The sequence below is a fragment of the Eurypyga helias genome, unplaced genomic scaffold, assembly GCF_000690775.1.
Source record: "Eurypyga helias isolate BGI_N326 unplaced genomic scaffold, ASM69077v1 scaffold17680, whole genome shotgun sequence".
In the NCBI taxonomy this organism is placed as follows: domain Eukaryota; kingdom Metazoa; phylum Chordata; class Aves; order Eurypygiformes; family Eurypygidae; genus Eurypyga; species Eurypyga helias.
The window spans coordinates 24,815-38,298 of record NW_010226470.1 but is presented as its reverse complement, the minus strand read 5'-3'; the positions used below and the strand labels follow the sequence as shown (position 1 = coordinate 38,298).

General features: G+C 41.9%; 1 protein-coding gene across 1 annotated transcript in view; it reads left to right on the top strand.

Annotated features, from left to right (window-relative positions):
- Positions 1 to 6,162: 6,162 nt before the first annotated feature.
- The window catches only part of TET1 (tet methylcytosine dioxygenase 1), a gene marked incomplete at both ends in the record, with an annotated part of 28,971 nt that continues 21,649 nt past the window's right edge, over positions 6,163 to 13,484 (top strand). Inside the window, 3 exons of the mRNA XM_010153300.1 lie at positions 6,163 to 8,698; positions 9,923 to 10,013; positions 10,604 to 10,697. Of these exons, the coding sequence (XP_010151602.1) occupies positions 6,163 to 8,698; positions 9,923 to 10,013; positions 10,604 to 10,697 (2,721 nt within the window). The remainder of the gene's footprint in view (positions 8,699 to 9,922; positions 10,014 to 10,603; positions 10,698 to 13,484) is intronic.

Here is a 13,484-nt window from a genome sequence, read left to right as displayed (position 1 = left end):
AGGAAGCGCCGTATCTGATCTTTTCATTATTTGCTATTTTTCCATCAGTTTAAATTTCACTTTCAGGTCACAGCTAGAAATGTTTTGTATAGCTGTGATCTGTTCCCCAAAGACCCTGCTGGGAATACTCCGATGATTCTCTGTTTACAGCTAAGGGCCAGGCAGTACTTTGTTAATGCCATGGTGGGGGTTTCATAAATGAGTAGACCACAAGAGTCATTAGCTAGGATGGATAAATTCAAAGGCTGAATTTCATCCATCTCTGCATTTGAGTTAAAGCATATTAGGGGGAGGTTGTACCAGGGAATACATATTGCTGCTGATTGTATCATTTGTCTTTTGTGGCTTAATTGAGTGCTGTATTTTCCAGGGCTGCCAGCGTCTCTTTGAGTGCTCAGTTTCAATGTGGAAGACAAATGATTGAGTAATTCAAAACACCAGTAAAAACCAAACCAAAACAAACCCATAAACCAAGCCAAACAAAAACAAGCATCTTGCTTGGGGGTTTATGTTTGCTTCCGAGGCAGAAGTACTGTAGTGTGGGGGGTTTTATTCTTTCTTAACACATCCACTTCTTGGGTGTCTGTGTGGAAGAATGGGGTGTCCTTCACTCCATGTTTTCTCTTGCTCCTGTTTGTAGCTTTCACAGCCTAGAGCTCAGGGCTGACGGAAACAAAGCATTTGAGTTTGTGGCAGAGTGTGACTATTTCCCAGGGTAATCCAATAAATACTCTTTGCTGGGGGTCACCATTTGAAGCCTTTAGAGCCAGAATTAGTATCCTGTAGTTTTTGATTTTGTTAGTCAGTGCATCCTTTAGGATCTGATACTGTAGATCTCTTTGTAAGTGGATTCACTGAAGTGGTTACACAAGGCGTGCAGGAGGACTGCAGTAGGGGTGTAGGGGAGAAGATGAAGAGAACAAAGATGTAAAGTCTTTAAGGCTATAATGTACTAATTCCTCATGGTAAGACAAGATAAGGAACTTTTCTGGTGGGAAAGCTGCCTGATGTTTGAAGAGCATAGCAAAGAGGATATAAATGTAGATAAAGTGGAGATGAAATGGAGGAGAGTGCTAAGCTGGAGCTTGGAGAATGTTCTTTGCTGTTGTGGCTATGGATATGAAAAAACGCCAAAACCCAGGACTAAGTAGAGCAGGCTTTCCAGCTGTTGTGAGATCTGGTGTGAAATGGTACCTGCTGTGATACTCAGGTTGGCGGATTTGATGCTTAGGAGCAGGGGAGTTGGGAATGAGGGGGAACCCCTCCAGGAAAGCCCAGGCACCCAGGGCAATCTCTGCTGCGTGTCCCAGGTCAGATTGCTTTCTCCAGATTTGCAGAACCTCTTGTTCCCCTGAGTTTCTGTATAAACCTGCTAAAACCTGTCTACATCATTTTGCCAGGAGTGGAAGGTATTTTGTTTTGATTGCAGTAGCTGCTAAAATGCAGACCTGTTATCTGTCCTGTCCCTCAGGGCCACCTGTGAACGTTGTTCTCTTGAGGAACACATCATCTTGTATGTGCAGGCCGTGTTCCATTAGTAAAGGGCCCAAATCTGTTTCTTTGTGTGGAGACCTATGGAAAACATGCCTAGCCTGGGCCGCTGTAGAAGTGCGGGAAACAGAGAGAGTGTTCTGTCCGCAGTTGTTAGGCAAGTGTGGTGGCCATTGCTTCCTGCCTCTGGTGAGGTTCACGCACCAGCTTGCAGCTTGGCCCTGGTCCGCTGTGTGCTTTCGGCTGGGAGCCTGCTCAGAAACCCTGCCCAGGCTGCAGCCTTGGGCAGCAACTTACAGCACGTTGCTGTTGTCTGCATTACGGTAGTCAAATGTGAGGTTGTGTGGTCTTAGATAGAAGTTTATCCTTAAGTGTATTGTATCTGCGCTTATTTTGGAATGCAAAAAAACTTGGTGGCCCGTATTTTCCACAGCGTCCCGCCTTAGAGTCGCCAGTGCACGGCTTTCTACATAGCACTCAGAGTAAGGAACTGTTTCTCCATACCTGTGCTTTGTCTCCCTATCCCCCCTCCTGTCCTTATCTCCTTATCCCCGTGTGTCGGTCCTGACAGTGCAGCTCCCAGATTCCACTGAATTTCTGCATGCCCTGAGGAGCCAGACGCTAGAGAGCGGGAATAAATTGCATCGGAGTAAATTGCTGCTGGTCAGTTGGCCGGTGCTTTCTTATCTCCCGGGGAAGCAGTAACATCTGACTGTTGGGCCACAAATAAAATGTTGTTTGAATGTTAGATGAAGTGTGTTTGGGATTTTTTTCCAAACAGTTTTTCTGAAAAAGAACAACTGTTGTGGTGTCTTTGAGCCCTGAGGATCTGCCAGCTCTGTGCCAACGTGGACGGAAGGGCATGTGGGGCTGGCTATGTGGCTGCAGCAGGATCCAAACTTACCCGTTGCGCTGCAGTGGAAAATTGATGCGAAGCGCTTCTCACCCACTCGTTCTTTTATGTTGGTGAATGTTGTGCCCTTAGAAGAAATGTCTTTTGGGTCATCCTGGTTATTGGCAGGAGGTCCGAGTATTTTTATGATCTGTTGGGAACTGTATTCTCATGGGGACCTGGGCAGAATCCTATAGGAGGGCTAGTTAGGGGGACTTGGCACTGGCTGTCATGTAACTTGTCGTGACTTGCTCATAGAGCCATTTGATCTCTATAATATGTCTTGTTGCCACCTATAGAGGCTTGAAACAAGAGACATAAACCTATGGCCTTCTCTCTGTTGTACAGACGATGTGGAAATGTCTTTAGGGTAGATTTAGCATTGTGTTTTGATTGTGAATTGTTGAATTCTCTGCATTACCTCAGAGGCATCTTGTGTTAAAAGAAAATTTAATATTAAAGTGTGGCCTTTTTCAGAATGGTGAAATCATTTGCTGTATCTGGCTTTTCATGGGTGCTGGAAGCTTTAGCTCACAGAGTGAATTGTTTGTGTGTGTGTGTACATCTTTCTCTGTATATAAAAGATAATGTCTGGTTGAAGTTTAAATGCTACGGCAATGTCTGCAGCAGGCCGTACTCTACGGTTCCTGTCCTCATAGCACTAACTACTGCAGAGTCTAAGCTGGAGCGTGGCTTCTTAGTGGTTTATGTCTCCAGGTAGAGTAGTGCTCTCCTTAATGAGGAAGAGAGGAAATTACTTTCATTCATCCGGTTTATTCTTCAGCTTCTCATTACACTTGTGTAAAAGATGTAGAAATCCATTGGATCAGACTTACATGCTTAACTTCCATGAATTTTAAGACTGTTGCTTGGAATTGTGGTATCCTTGCCTGTAGTTTTCACTACTCTTTCTTTTTTTTTTTTTTTGAGCCCTGATTCAGGTCTTGAAGATAGATTGTTCAGCTGCAAAAGGTTTTTGCTGAGCTATTATTTTTAGTCTGCCAGGCTTACACTGAGGAGAAGAATCAAATGAGCTCTGCCCCTGCTAGTGTGTCTGCATTTCTTTTTATGTTGGGAAACAATAACTTCACATATTAAACAGAAAAGGCCACTGGAAAGTCTGGTAAGAGAGGAAAGAAAAACGTATTTTTTAGGATTCATGGCAGTTCGGTAACCAAAGAGAAAAAGCAACATAGTGCTCAAAAGGGAGAGGGTTTGTTTAAAAAAAATCTGATTTTATAATAATATTTATTCTTTGAGTGGAAAAATAAAATAAGAACCAAATCATGCCAATGATATGATTCATCTGGTTCTTTCTTCTTCCTCGTTGCATGTGAGCAGCTTCCAGTAATGTCAGTGGAAATTATGATGTATGAGGAGTAATTACAATTTAAAAGTAATCCCGCTTTACTGCTGGGATCACTGGGGTCTTGCGGGGACACAGCACTGCACCTGTGCACGACTAGCAGATGAGGGAGTATCCTCAGCATTTTTGTGGATAGCAGTGATTTTTGGTCAGATGAAAGTGTTTTACTGAGCAGTACCGTAGTTGAGAGGTGTGGTGACATTTTTCCACTTTGAGTGCTGTCAGTGGACTCAGCATCGGATATGCTCATCTCTGCTGATCACGGGTGAACCCTCCTTCCTCCCCTCACCTCTCACTGCTCTTAACTTACCAGATTTAGGTGGTTTTTTTTTTTTATTTTTTTTTTTAAATACAGTGAGTGACACCCTCTAAAAATGAAGGGGAGAACAAAAATATGTTCTCGTGTTGAAAACGTACACATGCTGGGGAACTGTTTTAGAATTTGCTTCTATCTCCTCAGCCTCCTAATTGCCTAATTAAATAATCTTTAATAACCATTGTACGTGGTTGGGACAACTTTTGGGCTGAGAGCAATCTTAGATACACTTTTGCTGAAGAAAAACATGCAATTTTATATCGTAGTTCTTTCTGAAGTTAAGTAAAGGTAATTAAAAGTCAACTTTTGCACAGGTATAGAAGGGTAGAGGGTTTTTACTTTTCCGTGATGGACCCTTAAAATACTTTTTAGTGTGGCTGCAGAGGACTCTGTACATTTACCTCTGCTAACAACAGCGCTGTTTAACTGCTTTTGTGGATCTCTTAGAAATTGCTCAGTGATCCCCTGGGGTGTGGATCCTTGAAAATCACCAGGATCCAGAGGAGTTCGGGCTCACGGAGCATTAGTCAGCATCTGTGTCATGAAAAAGCATTAAGTGAAGTATCTTTCTTTCTTAATGGAATTCCCTTAGGTTGGACCTAGCTGTGTAGGTACTGGACATGATTTAAATAGCATTTCCGTGGGAAGTTATGATGCTTCTCCGAATAGCTCAGGCATGCTGTGGATTCCCAGTTCTGTTTTTAATCAATTGGGAATCAGCTGTGAGGTGAACACTGGTGGAGCTGGATCCATATGCCTTGTTTTGCCTGCAGGATTCTAGAAATTCAGTCTCAATGGTTCTGATTAATCATAAATCTATTGAGTATTTGTTCTTCAGAGTTGTTTTTTCAGAGAAGTCCATGCACATCAGTTGGTACAACCACAACACTTTGCCTGATTTAACTCCCAAGTTTTATGTTAAACTGGGCGCTGTTTTCTGGGAAGCGCCAAGACGTACTGTGCCAACGTATGGTTAATTAACCAGCTGTCTTGCTTATGTCTGGGTTGAAAAGCAGTACTGGTTTTCTTGTTAAGTAGGGCCTAAGGCTACAGGTTATTTAAATAACGCTTAGGTGTTCCGATAAGATTAAGTACCAACGCTTTCTATTGTGACCTTAAATTATTTCTTAAAAGAAAATTTAATATAAATAGAAATAAAATTTGATTAACATAATAAAAATTGGATTCTTGCCTTTATTGCTGTTTCTGCCTGAGTTCCTGCCTTAATTTTTTTTTTTTAAAACTTGCATAACTTCTTACTTCATATCCGTAATATTATCTTAAGGTCTATATACATATTCTTCCCAGGACACAGTATTCTGATACTGCTTCAACCATGTGAATTGTATATCAGTGAAGATGAAGAATATATTTAACCAAAAACTAGAATTTAGAGTTCACCAAAGTACTGTTAAGGATGGCTTACCTGAGCGGCTGTTCAGAAACCTGCAAAATCTGTGTTTAACACAGAAGTCTGTGTTTAACCTTCTTTAAACACAGTGTTTAGAGGGCAACTTTAAGGTGAGCTAATGGTAATGGGCTTAATATCCATTTCAGCTTAGGTTTTGTCATCTTTTGATTACTTGGAACTAAGCCTGAAAACCAGCCACTCTTGCCCGAGCGTCCAACCAAGCGTTGAATCGGTTTATTGGTCTAGCCAGATCGATACATTTATACCAAATTACTGCTCAACTTGCTGCAGTACAAGCCTTCAGATTTCAGTCCTGCTCTGAACTCAAGGCAAACTTTCACCTGCTTGTGCAAATTCGTTCAAAATTGAATCCTTAGATCTGATCCTAAATGCTAATGTCCTTTGTTCATTCATTTCTTCAGTCTCCCACCACCATCACATGCACACACTTTCTTCCTCTGCCCTCCCAACAGTGGGGAAAACCAGCTACAAATATGGATGGGGCTGTAGGCTTCAGGGTGTTTTATGACTTCCTGGGGTTTTTTTCCAATGTCTGTGCCTGTGCTTAACTAGGATATTCCTCATATCTGTCAGCGTAGGGTTTAATTGCTGTAAATCTTATGCTTCTTTTTTTTCATGTTTTTGAACAGCTGTTACAACAATTTTTTTTTATTATTATTTTATAGGCAAATTTAGAAAACAAACCAGTCAATGGCCGCAGACCAGAACTCATGGAATGCAGTATATGTGGTCATGGTGAAAAATACAGGGTGAAAACAAACCAAACAGTCCCCATTGAAAATGTGCAGTCTAAGGAGAAAGGAAGAATGACAGGCCTAGAAGCAGAGAAGTGGGCACATAACGAGAAGCCATCTTTTGGTGTCCACGTCAACGGAGATATCCATGGAACTGTGACAGGCAACGAACACTTGAAAACCGCTTCAGACGGTGAAAGAGCAGTCTCTCCCAGTCAATTAGCTGAGCCAAAAAAATCATTTGCACAGACCATCAAAAATGGCATGAAAACCCTACATTATTCAACACCTGAAGCAGTTGCTTCACTGAAAAAAGGGTCTGTGGAAGACAGGGCAGATTTGACCAGCAACTCCTATACGCAATGGACGAAGGGTACCAATCTGAATAGCGTAGTAAACACTGTGACGGCGGGTGTTGGTTGTGTTCACCCAGAGAAACAAGGAAATGCATTAATGAAAGAGGAAAACTGCACTTGCAGCATCTTCGAGGATTCTGAGAAGTCAGTTTTGCAGACAGGTTCCATTTCGGATCTGCGAGAAAGCTTGTGTCGTCCTCCGCTGCCTGGGGAGGAAGCACATGTAGGGAAGGATGGCTTTAAAGTACCTGGCACAGAGACGCAGTGTGAGGATTCTTCACTCCAGCAGACTTTCTTGTCCTTGATTAAAAACAGAAATTTAACGGTAGAGCAGGTTGTAGCTATTGAAGCTTTAACGCAGTTATCCGAAGCCCCTTTAGAAACAACTTCACCAGCTAAAACTGCAAGTGCTGAATGTACAGAAGAAACAACTTCCAACTCGCTCCATAGTTATAAAAGGGATATCTCATCCTCCTTCACATCTTCTGCGTTAAAGGAAATCAAAGACACTTACTTACAGAATGAGCAACAGCTCTTGGCTCACTGCGCTCACTCGCAGAAGCAGCTCCCTAATAAGGCAGTGTTATACAATGGCCAAAGTTCAATTTCTGAGTTGCACGATAAACCTGCCAATCTGGCTGGTGAGATGTATAAATTACAGTTATCCTCAAGGGATGCCAAAACTTTATCTAACCTAACGTCTAATGCAAAATCGTTTTCAGGATACGCTACCAAGAAAAATTACACTCACGATCCAGCCGCTCTTGGACGGTATTGCAATGCTTCACGTAACGTCCAGCAAACAAGTAACAGCTTGGAAACTCTTGGCCAGTTAGAGCAAAAGCCAACCTGTAAGGATCTGAACTTGGAAGCTAATTCTTTGATTAAAGAAGGAGGAATTCACAGCCAGGATGAAGAGGATGTAGCCACACAACTAACTCAACTTGCAGCACTAATTGAATCAAACCAGACCAATCCAGAGCAGAAGAATGACATAAAGGCATCCCTGCTTAATCTAATATCCCACGAGAGGCAGCCAAAATACAACCAAGATGTGTTGCAGAAAAAAGAATCTGTAATTTTTAGGCACAGTTATAGTTCCTTACTATTAAAGCAAAAACAACCGACAAACAAAAAAGGAAGTGCCGTACCATGGAAACCAAGACACAAAAAGAAGCCTCAAGAAGCACGCTATCAACAAAATAATCAAAACCGGCTAGAGCTGTTGTCATGCCAGCATAGCGAGTTACAGGACATTTGGATATCATCAAAACTGCACAAGCTTGGCCAGGCCATGCCACAGGACTCCAGAATAGCTCCCTCTGAAAAAAAATCACCGAGAACCAAAGTACAGAGAGCTCTGAATCAAAACACTTTAGCATCACAAGAAAAAACGAGGTTATTTCTCCCGCAAGCGCAGATAAAATTCCACAGGTGTTTACCTGACGTACCGCAAGAGAAAAAAAAAGAGAGGTTGTTTGGCTGTGAAGTGATGAACGAGCACATGAAAATGGCAGGCTCCGGTGACCCACTAGGCCCTGATCCACTGAAGAATGAAGTTGTTGCACGTAACCAGTATAGCGACCTGTCCTCCCGTAATCCTCTGGCTGTTTCACAGTTGAAAACAGCATCCTTATTGAACAGACCAAGCGAAAACCTACAGATGTTTACAGAAAAATGTAATTCTCAGGTACAGCAAACAGCAAATTCCAGTCAGACGCATCCTTTGCCTCAAAGTTTTAATCAGTCTAACCTGAGAGCTAGTGACATGCGTAGTGAAGACAAAACCTATACTCAGCAGGGTGCTATCAAACAACAAGTAGATCCGAAGTCGCAGGTGCTGCCTGTTCCCTGTGGCGGGGCCCAGGTACCAGGTTCTGCTGAAGCTCTCAGGAATATGGAGTGTGCGACCGAAGTGACCGTTCCGACGTCAACCAGTTTGGGTACTGACCACCCACAGAGCACGGGCGACTCAGGGTGTTCTCCAGCAAAAAACACGCTCAGCAGTTTCCTTGAATCACCTATGAAGTTTCTTGATACCCCCACAAAAAATTTAATAGATACACCTACCAAAAAAGGACAATCTGAATTGCCAACTTGTGACTGTGTTGGTAAGTCTTTGCGAACTTTGGCCTGTACCTTTCAGGTGGAGGCGTGTTCACGTTCCTTCCTCTGGCATGAGGAAGTGTACTTGCCACTTCCTTAGCGGTTGCAGAACGACCAGCGTTTCGGCATTAGGAAATGGGAGGAAATTATTCTTCCCTTTCTGAGACTTCTGCCTCGTGTCCTTGGGGCCTGGATGGAGCGTGTTTGTGGTACTGCCACTGGCAGGGTTATATTCTCTACCTAAATGTAAACCCAGGAGCAAAAGGAGTTTTTCCATTTGTTGTTTTGTCATTGCTGGTTGGCGCTCTGTCTGAACTTATCTGCAGTGTAGCAGATTCTGACTTTTATGGTCTAGAACTAGTTTTTGCCTGAGATGGGCTAGGCAAAACTTTCCCAGTAGATTGTCGTTGCTGCCTAAACGCCGTTAAGGTAAGCGGCAGGGCATAGTTGTGGGCGGTCTTGCTACCGTCTCTGCTCGTCCCCATGACAGGTGCCAGTTTGCCTTGAAGAGTCCGTGTCAAAGGCTACTAGACGCCTCTCCTCACAGGGAGGAGGTAAGGGGGGCATTCAGGTGAGGCCACATACATGATAATTTGCCTTGTGGGATGGGATGTCAGACCAAACTCAGTATCGAGGATGTTGCAAAGATGTCTTGATTGATGGTGGTAGACATGCTGTGTTTTCAGACTATCGAAGCGCACAGATGGCAAAACAAGTCAGAGACTTCACAACAGATTGTACACAGGCAGATTGTTTCATCTTTGCTTTAATGTTCTGGATCAACAGAGTGCTAGTTAAGAGGTCTGGATTATATTTTCTGTTGTGTATGACTACCAGTTAATTTTTTTTCTCCCTCAATTCTCCTTTGTCTAAAATGAATTAATAATGTTTTGCTGCCAACAAGGATATTGGGAAGTTTACTTAGTCAATGCGTGCCAGCTCCTGTAATGAAAATTGTTAAAGAATGCCAAATATTACTATAGTTAGGATTACTTTATAACAGAAAGAAAAAATACTAGCAGGCTAATAGGAGGAAACAAGTATAAAATAGTTCTGATGCCTCCGAGGAGGAAAATCTGTCATACTCCTTATTTGTTACATTTCAGGGATAAATTTTATGTGTTGTAATTTAATTTGGGAGATGTTTCTGTAATGCATTTCTAAACTTACTTGTAACAGTGTAAATAGATGTTGTATGTGCCAACTGAAATTTCTCAATCTGCTTACAGAGCAAATTATAGAGAAAGATGAAGGCCCATATTACACACACCTTGGGACAGGACCAAGTGTTGCTGCTGTGAGAGAAATAATGGAGAACAGGTGAGGAAAACTCAGCATTTAATGCTCACAGTATTTTTTGCTGTCTAAATAGGAAAGAGCTATGAGAAATCAGGTGCTATGTTTAGCTTTGTTTCTCTAAACTTCTTGGAGTGCTCATTAGCGAAGTGCTTTTCTGTTCAGATGTCCATGAGGTGAGCACTAGCGTTTCAGTTCCAAACTCATGCGTCTTTTCCGAGCTCTTGCCATTGAAGTCGGTAGGAATGAAGGAGGTCAGCAGCTGGCAGAATTAGGTTTTCTAGTGTCCTGCACATGAAGAAGCTGTGGCAAACTGAACAGAAAGGTCACGTTAGTGGCTAAATGCAGTAGGAGTCACATGCAGATAACATTTGCTTCCCCAAATAATGCTTCCTTCATGGAAGAAGCTTGCTATCAGAAGAGAGATGTCAAGAATCACTCTTGCAAATAAGATTTTGAATTTCAAGGTATTTTTGACATTATAAATGTTTGGTTTTCCTCTGTTCTCAGTAAAGTTTTGTGGAATTACTCTTGTATATTACTCTTGCTTTGTGGAAAATGTTTTAAAATGGTCTACGGCAGTTTGTTTTACTCATGAACTTTTTTTAATGCAGGTATGGAGCAAAAGGAAGCGCTGTAAGAATAGAGGTAGTGGTTTATACAGGAAAGGAAGGAAAAAGCTCTCAGGGGTGTCCAATTGCCAAGTGGGTAAGTTTTTATGTTACAGCAGTAAAATTGTTTTGTGTGACTTTTCAATATCAAATGATGTGTAGTCCTTGAGCTTAAATGTAATCTGATCTTTTAACGAAGACCCGGTTCTTCATTTAATTGATCTGCAAGTCTGCCTTGATGATGAAGCTAGGAAAAACAAGGGGGTTTTTAGTTTATTTAAGATGTGGTGCTGTATGTTATGCTGTGGTTTGAATGCGTGTGAAAGAGAGCTAGCAGCGGTGACCATATCCAAGGTAAGAAGACCCTGGCAGTGCCCCAGAGTTGGAGTGTCTAGTGAAATATGTTACGGGGAAGCATGGAATAGAGAAAAGAAGGAACGGTTGCTTGGGAGAATTGGAACACTATCCAGTAACATTTTTTTGTAAAACCCTTCTCAGCTGTATGAACACCTGAAGAAAAGAAAGTGTGGTGGATGAGAAAGTTCAGCCTCGTATGCCATGCAGTTCATTACTGTTGTTGAGGAACTGACCTCAGTATTTGGAAATGTAAATGTTACGGTGATAGTTTTCACCCAAGTCTTGTTTCACATTGCTTCATAGGAGCCAGGAAATGAGGTAACAGACACAAGCTCCAGGAGAGAGCTTGGAAAGAATTGAGTGTCCTTAATCTTTGCTGAAACCACCGAGGGAGGTGAAAAGTAGACTGGAAATCTTGTAACCTGAGTTTTGGAAAATAATAAAAGAACTTGGTTGTTAAAAGAAACAAAAGATGTTTTGCTGTATTTAGGGATTTCAGACTTGACTGAAAAAGCAGTGAAGATAACTGTACAGTTAGTAGACCAGCGTTTGTAACTACGTGACAAAAATGAGGTTATTACACGTTGCACGTGAGTGCTGTTGCATGCTAAACGTTTGCTGCTTATGTTTGGAACAGTCAAAACGTGGTTTTCATACTCAGCACATAAACTATTTTTCAGAAAGGAATCCCATATGTGCACGTTGCTTCAGATATTTAATAGCAAATCAGCATCCAAGAAAAAAAAGATGGGAAAACTGATTTCATAAACAACTGACCCAAAAAGAACGGAATTATTTTTCTCAGTGTTTCAGTTAAACCACTCAGTTTTAACAGAGGACAGGAGTTAAAAATCTTGCCTTAGATACAGTTGTGATCAGTTGAAAGGAGGAGGGCATTTAAAACTAGCTCTTAACCTTGATTTTTCTGTTGCCAGTATCAACACACAGTTTTTATGTAGAACAGAAATGACAGATTTCAGTGTATGTCTGCATGGCCGTAGGTGCCCAACGTGTGTACAGTACGACAGAAAGCACTCGGATGCACACAGAAAAGGCCCTTTTAAGGTGCGGGACCTGCTCTCCAGTTAGATTTTTACATTTCTTGTATGTAAAGTGTTTGCAGCAGAAGCTTTAATGTTCCTTTAAGTGAAGTTCCAGTCGTGTTTCATGCAGCACTGGCTGTTTGTGTGTGCGAGTTCAGACCTAAAGAGGATGAATGCTTTTCCAAATCTGCTGCTACTGTGTGTCTGTTCAATACTAGAGAGGGAAGGAAAATCACTGAAACCACCTCTGTAGAACTGTTTCATCTTGTATAAAATCCACATTTTGGGGTTGGTACTCTTAATGTGTTGCATTAACTTTTTCATTGGCAGTGCTAATTTTACTCCTTAGAACCAAGCATTTTTGGGTTTTGGCTATGACCAAAGAAACATAATTGTGAAGTTTGTTTGAAAGCATATGGAAAAAGTTTGCTGTGCTCTCTGATAATTGCAGTCACGAGGTTCCGTCAGCTGCTCAGAGACTTTCACTTACTCATTGACAGTGTACTTTGGGACAGACTCATTTTTCTGCTTTGCAGATGGACAAGCTCTTGCCCTTAGGGCTCCACAGAGTCTTGCTGGTGAGAGCACCACGGTGGAGCTCTGCGGAAGTATGACAGGAAACACTTGAATGTATCTGTTGGTCATGTTGAACTATGTTTCACAATTAATTCTATTTCCACTAGATTATTTTGTCTCATTGGTTCATTAGAAACATTTAAGATTAAAGGAGGCTTTCTAAAATACCTGTGTCCTTACATTCTTCTGTTAGTCAATGCATTTCATAATACTGGTTCCCTCCTGAATCGTTTTTGTTTAAGTGGTTCCACTTCCCTTCCTGTGCCCAGTGTGTTAACCACCACTTACCGAGGCAGGCTCCCTTCCCCAAACGGAGCTGATGTCGCCCTCCTTAGACTGCCAGTTTCTATAAGCTTGCAGAATATTTTTCAGTCTTTTGCGAAGAAATAAACATCTGTCTCCAGTATTTTCTTGATATATACTATTTTAGGGTGATACTTTGTCCCTCTGGATGTGGACAAGGATGCTCCTATTAGCTGAACCCAGATGTTATCGTTAAATACTGCCTAGGGTTTGAAACCTTACCATGGCTGTGTGTGTGAGTATTGGATTGACACCCACTAAGCTAAACTGCGCAGTGCTATTATTTTCACTGCATGTGGGGGCAGGGAGACTGAGTGACCTCTGATTTTTTTTTTGCGTCAGAAACTGTATTATCTCATTTTTATGTCAAAATAGAATTAACAGAGTTTTGCCAGAGGTTTCAAATGTTTGGATATCTGCGTAGGTGATAGCTGTGTGATTAGAAAATAACTTGTGATTCTGTGGCATACGCCAGGGTGAAGGTACTCTTCTCTTTTTGTTTGGTTTTCTTTTGCTTTGTCCGAGCCCGTCATGCTTCTTCTTAACAACTGAAGGAAAAGACACCTCTGAGGTACTGAAATCACTAGCCTGTCACCCTCAGTAGC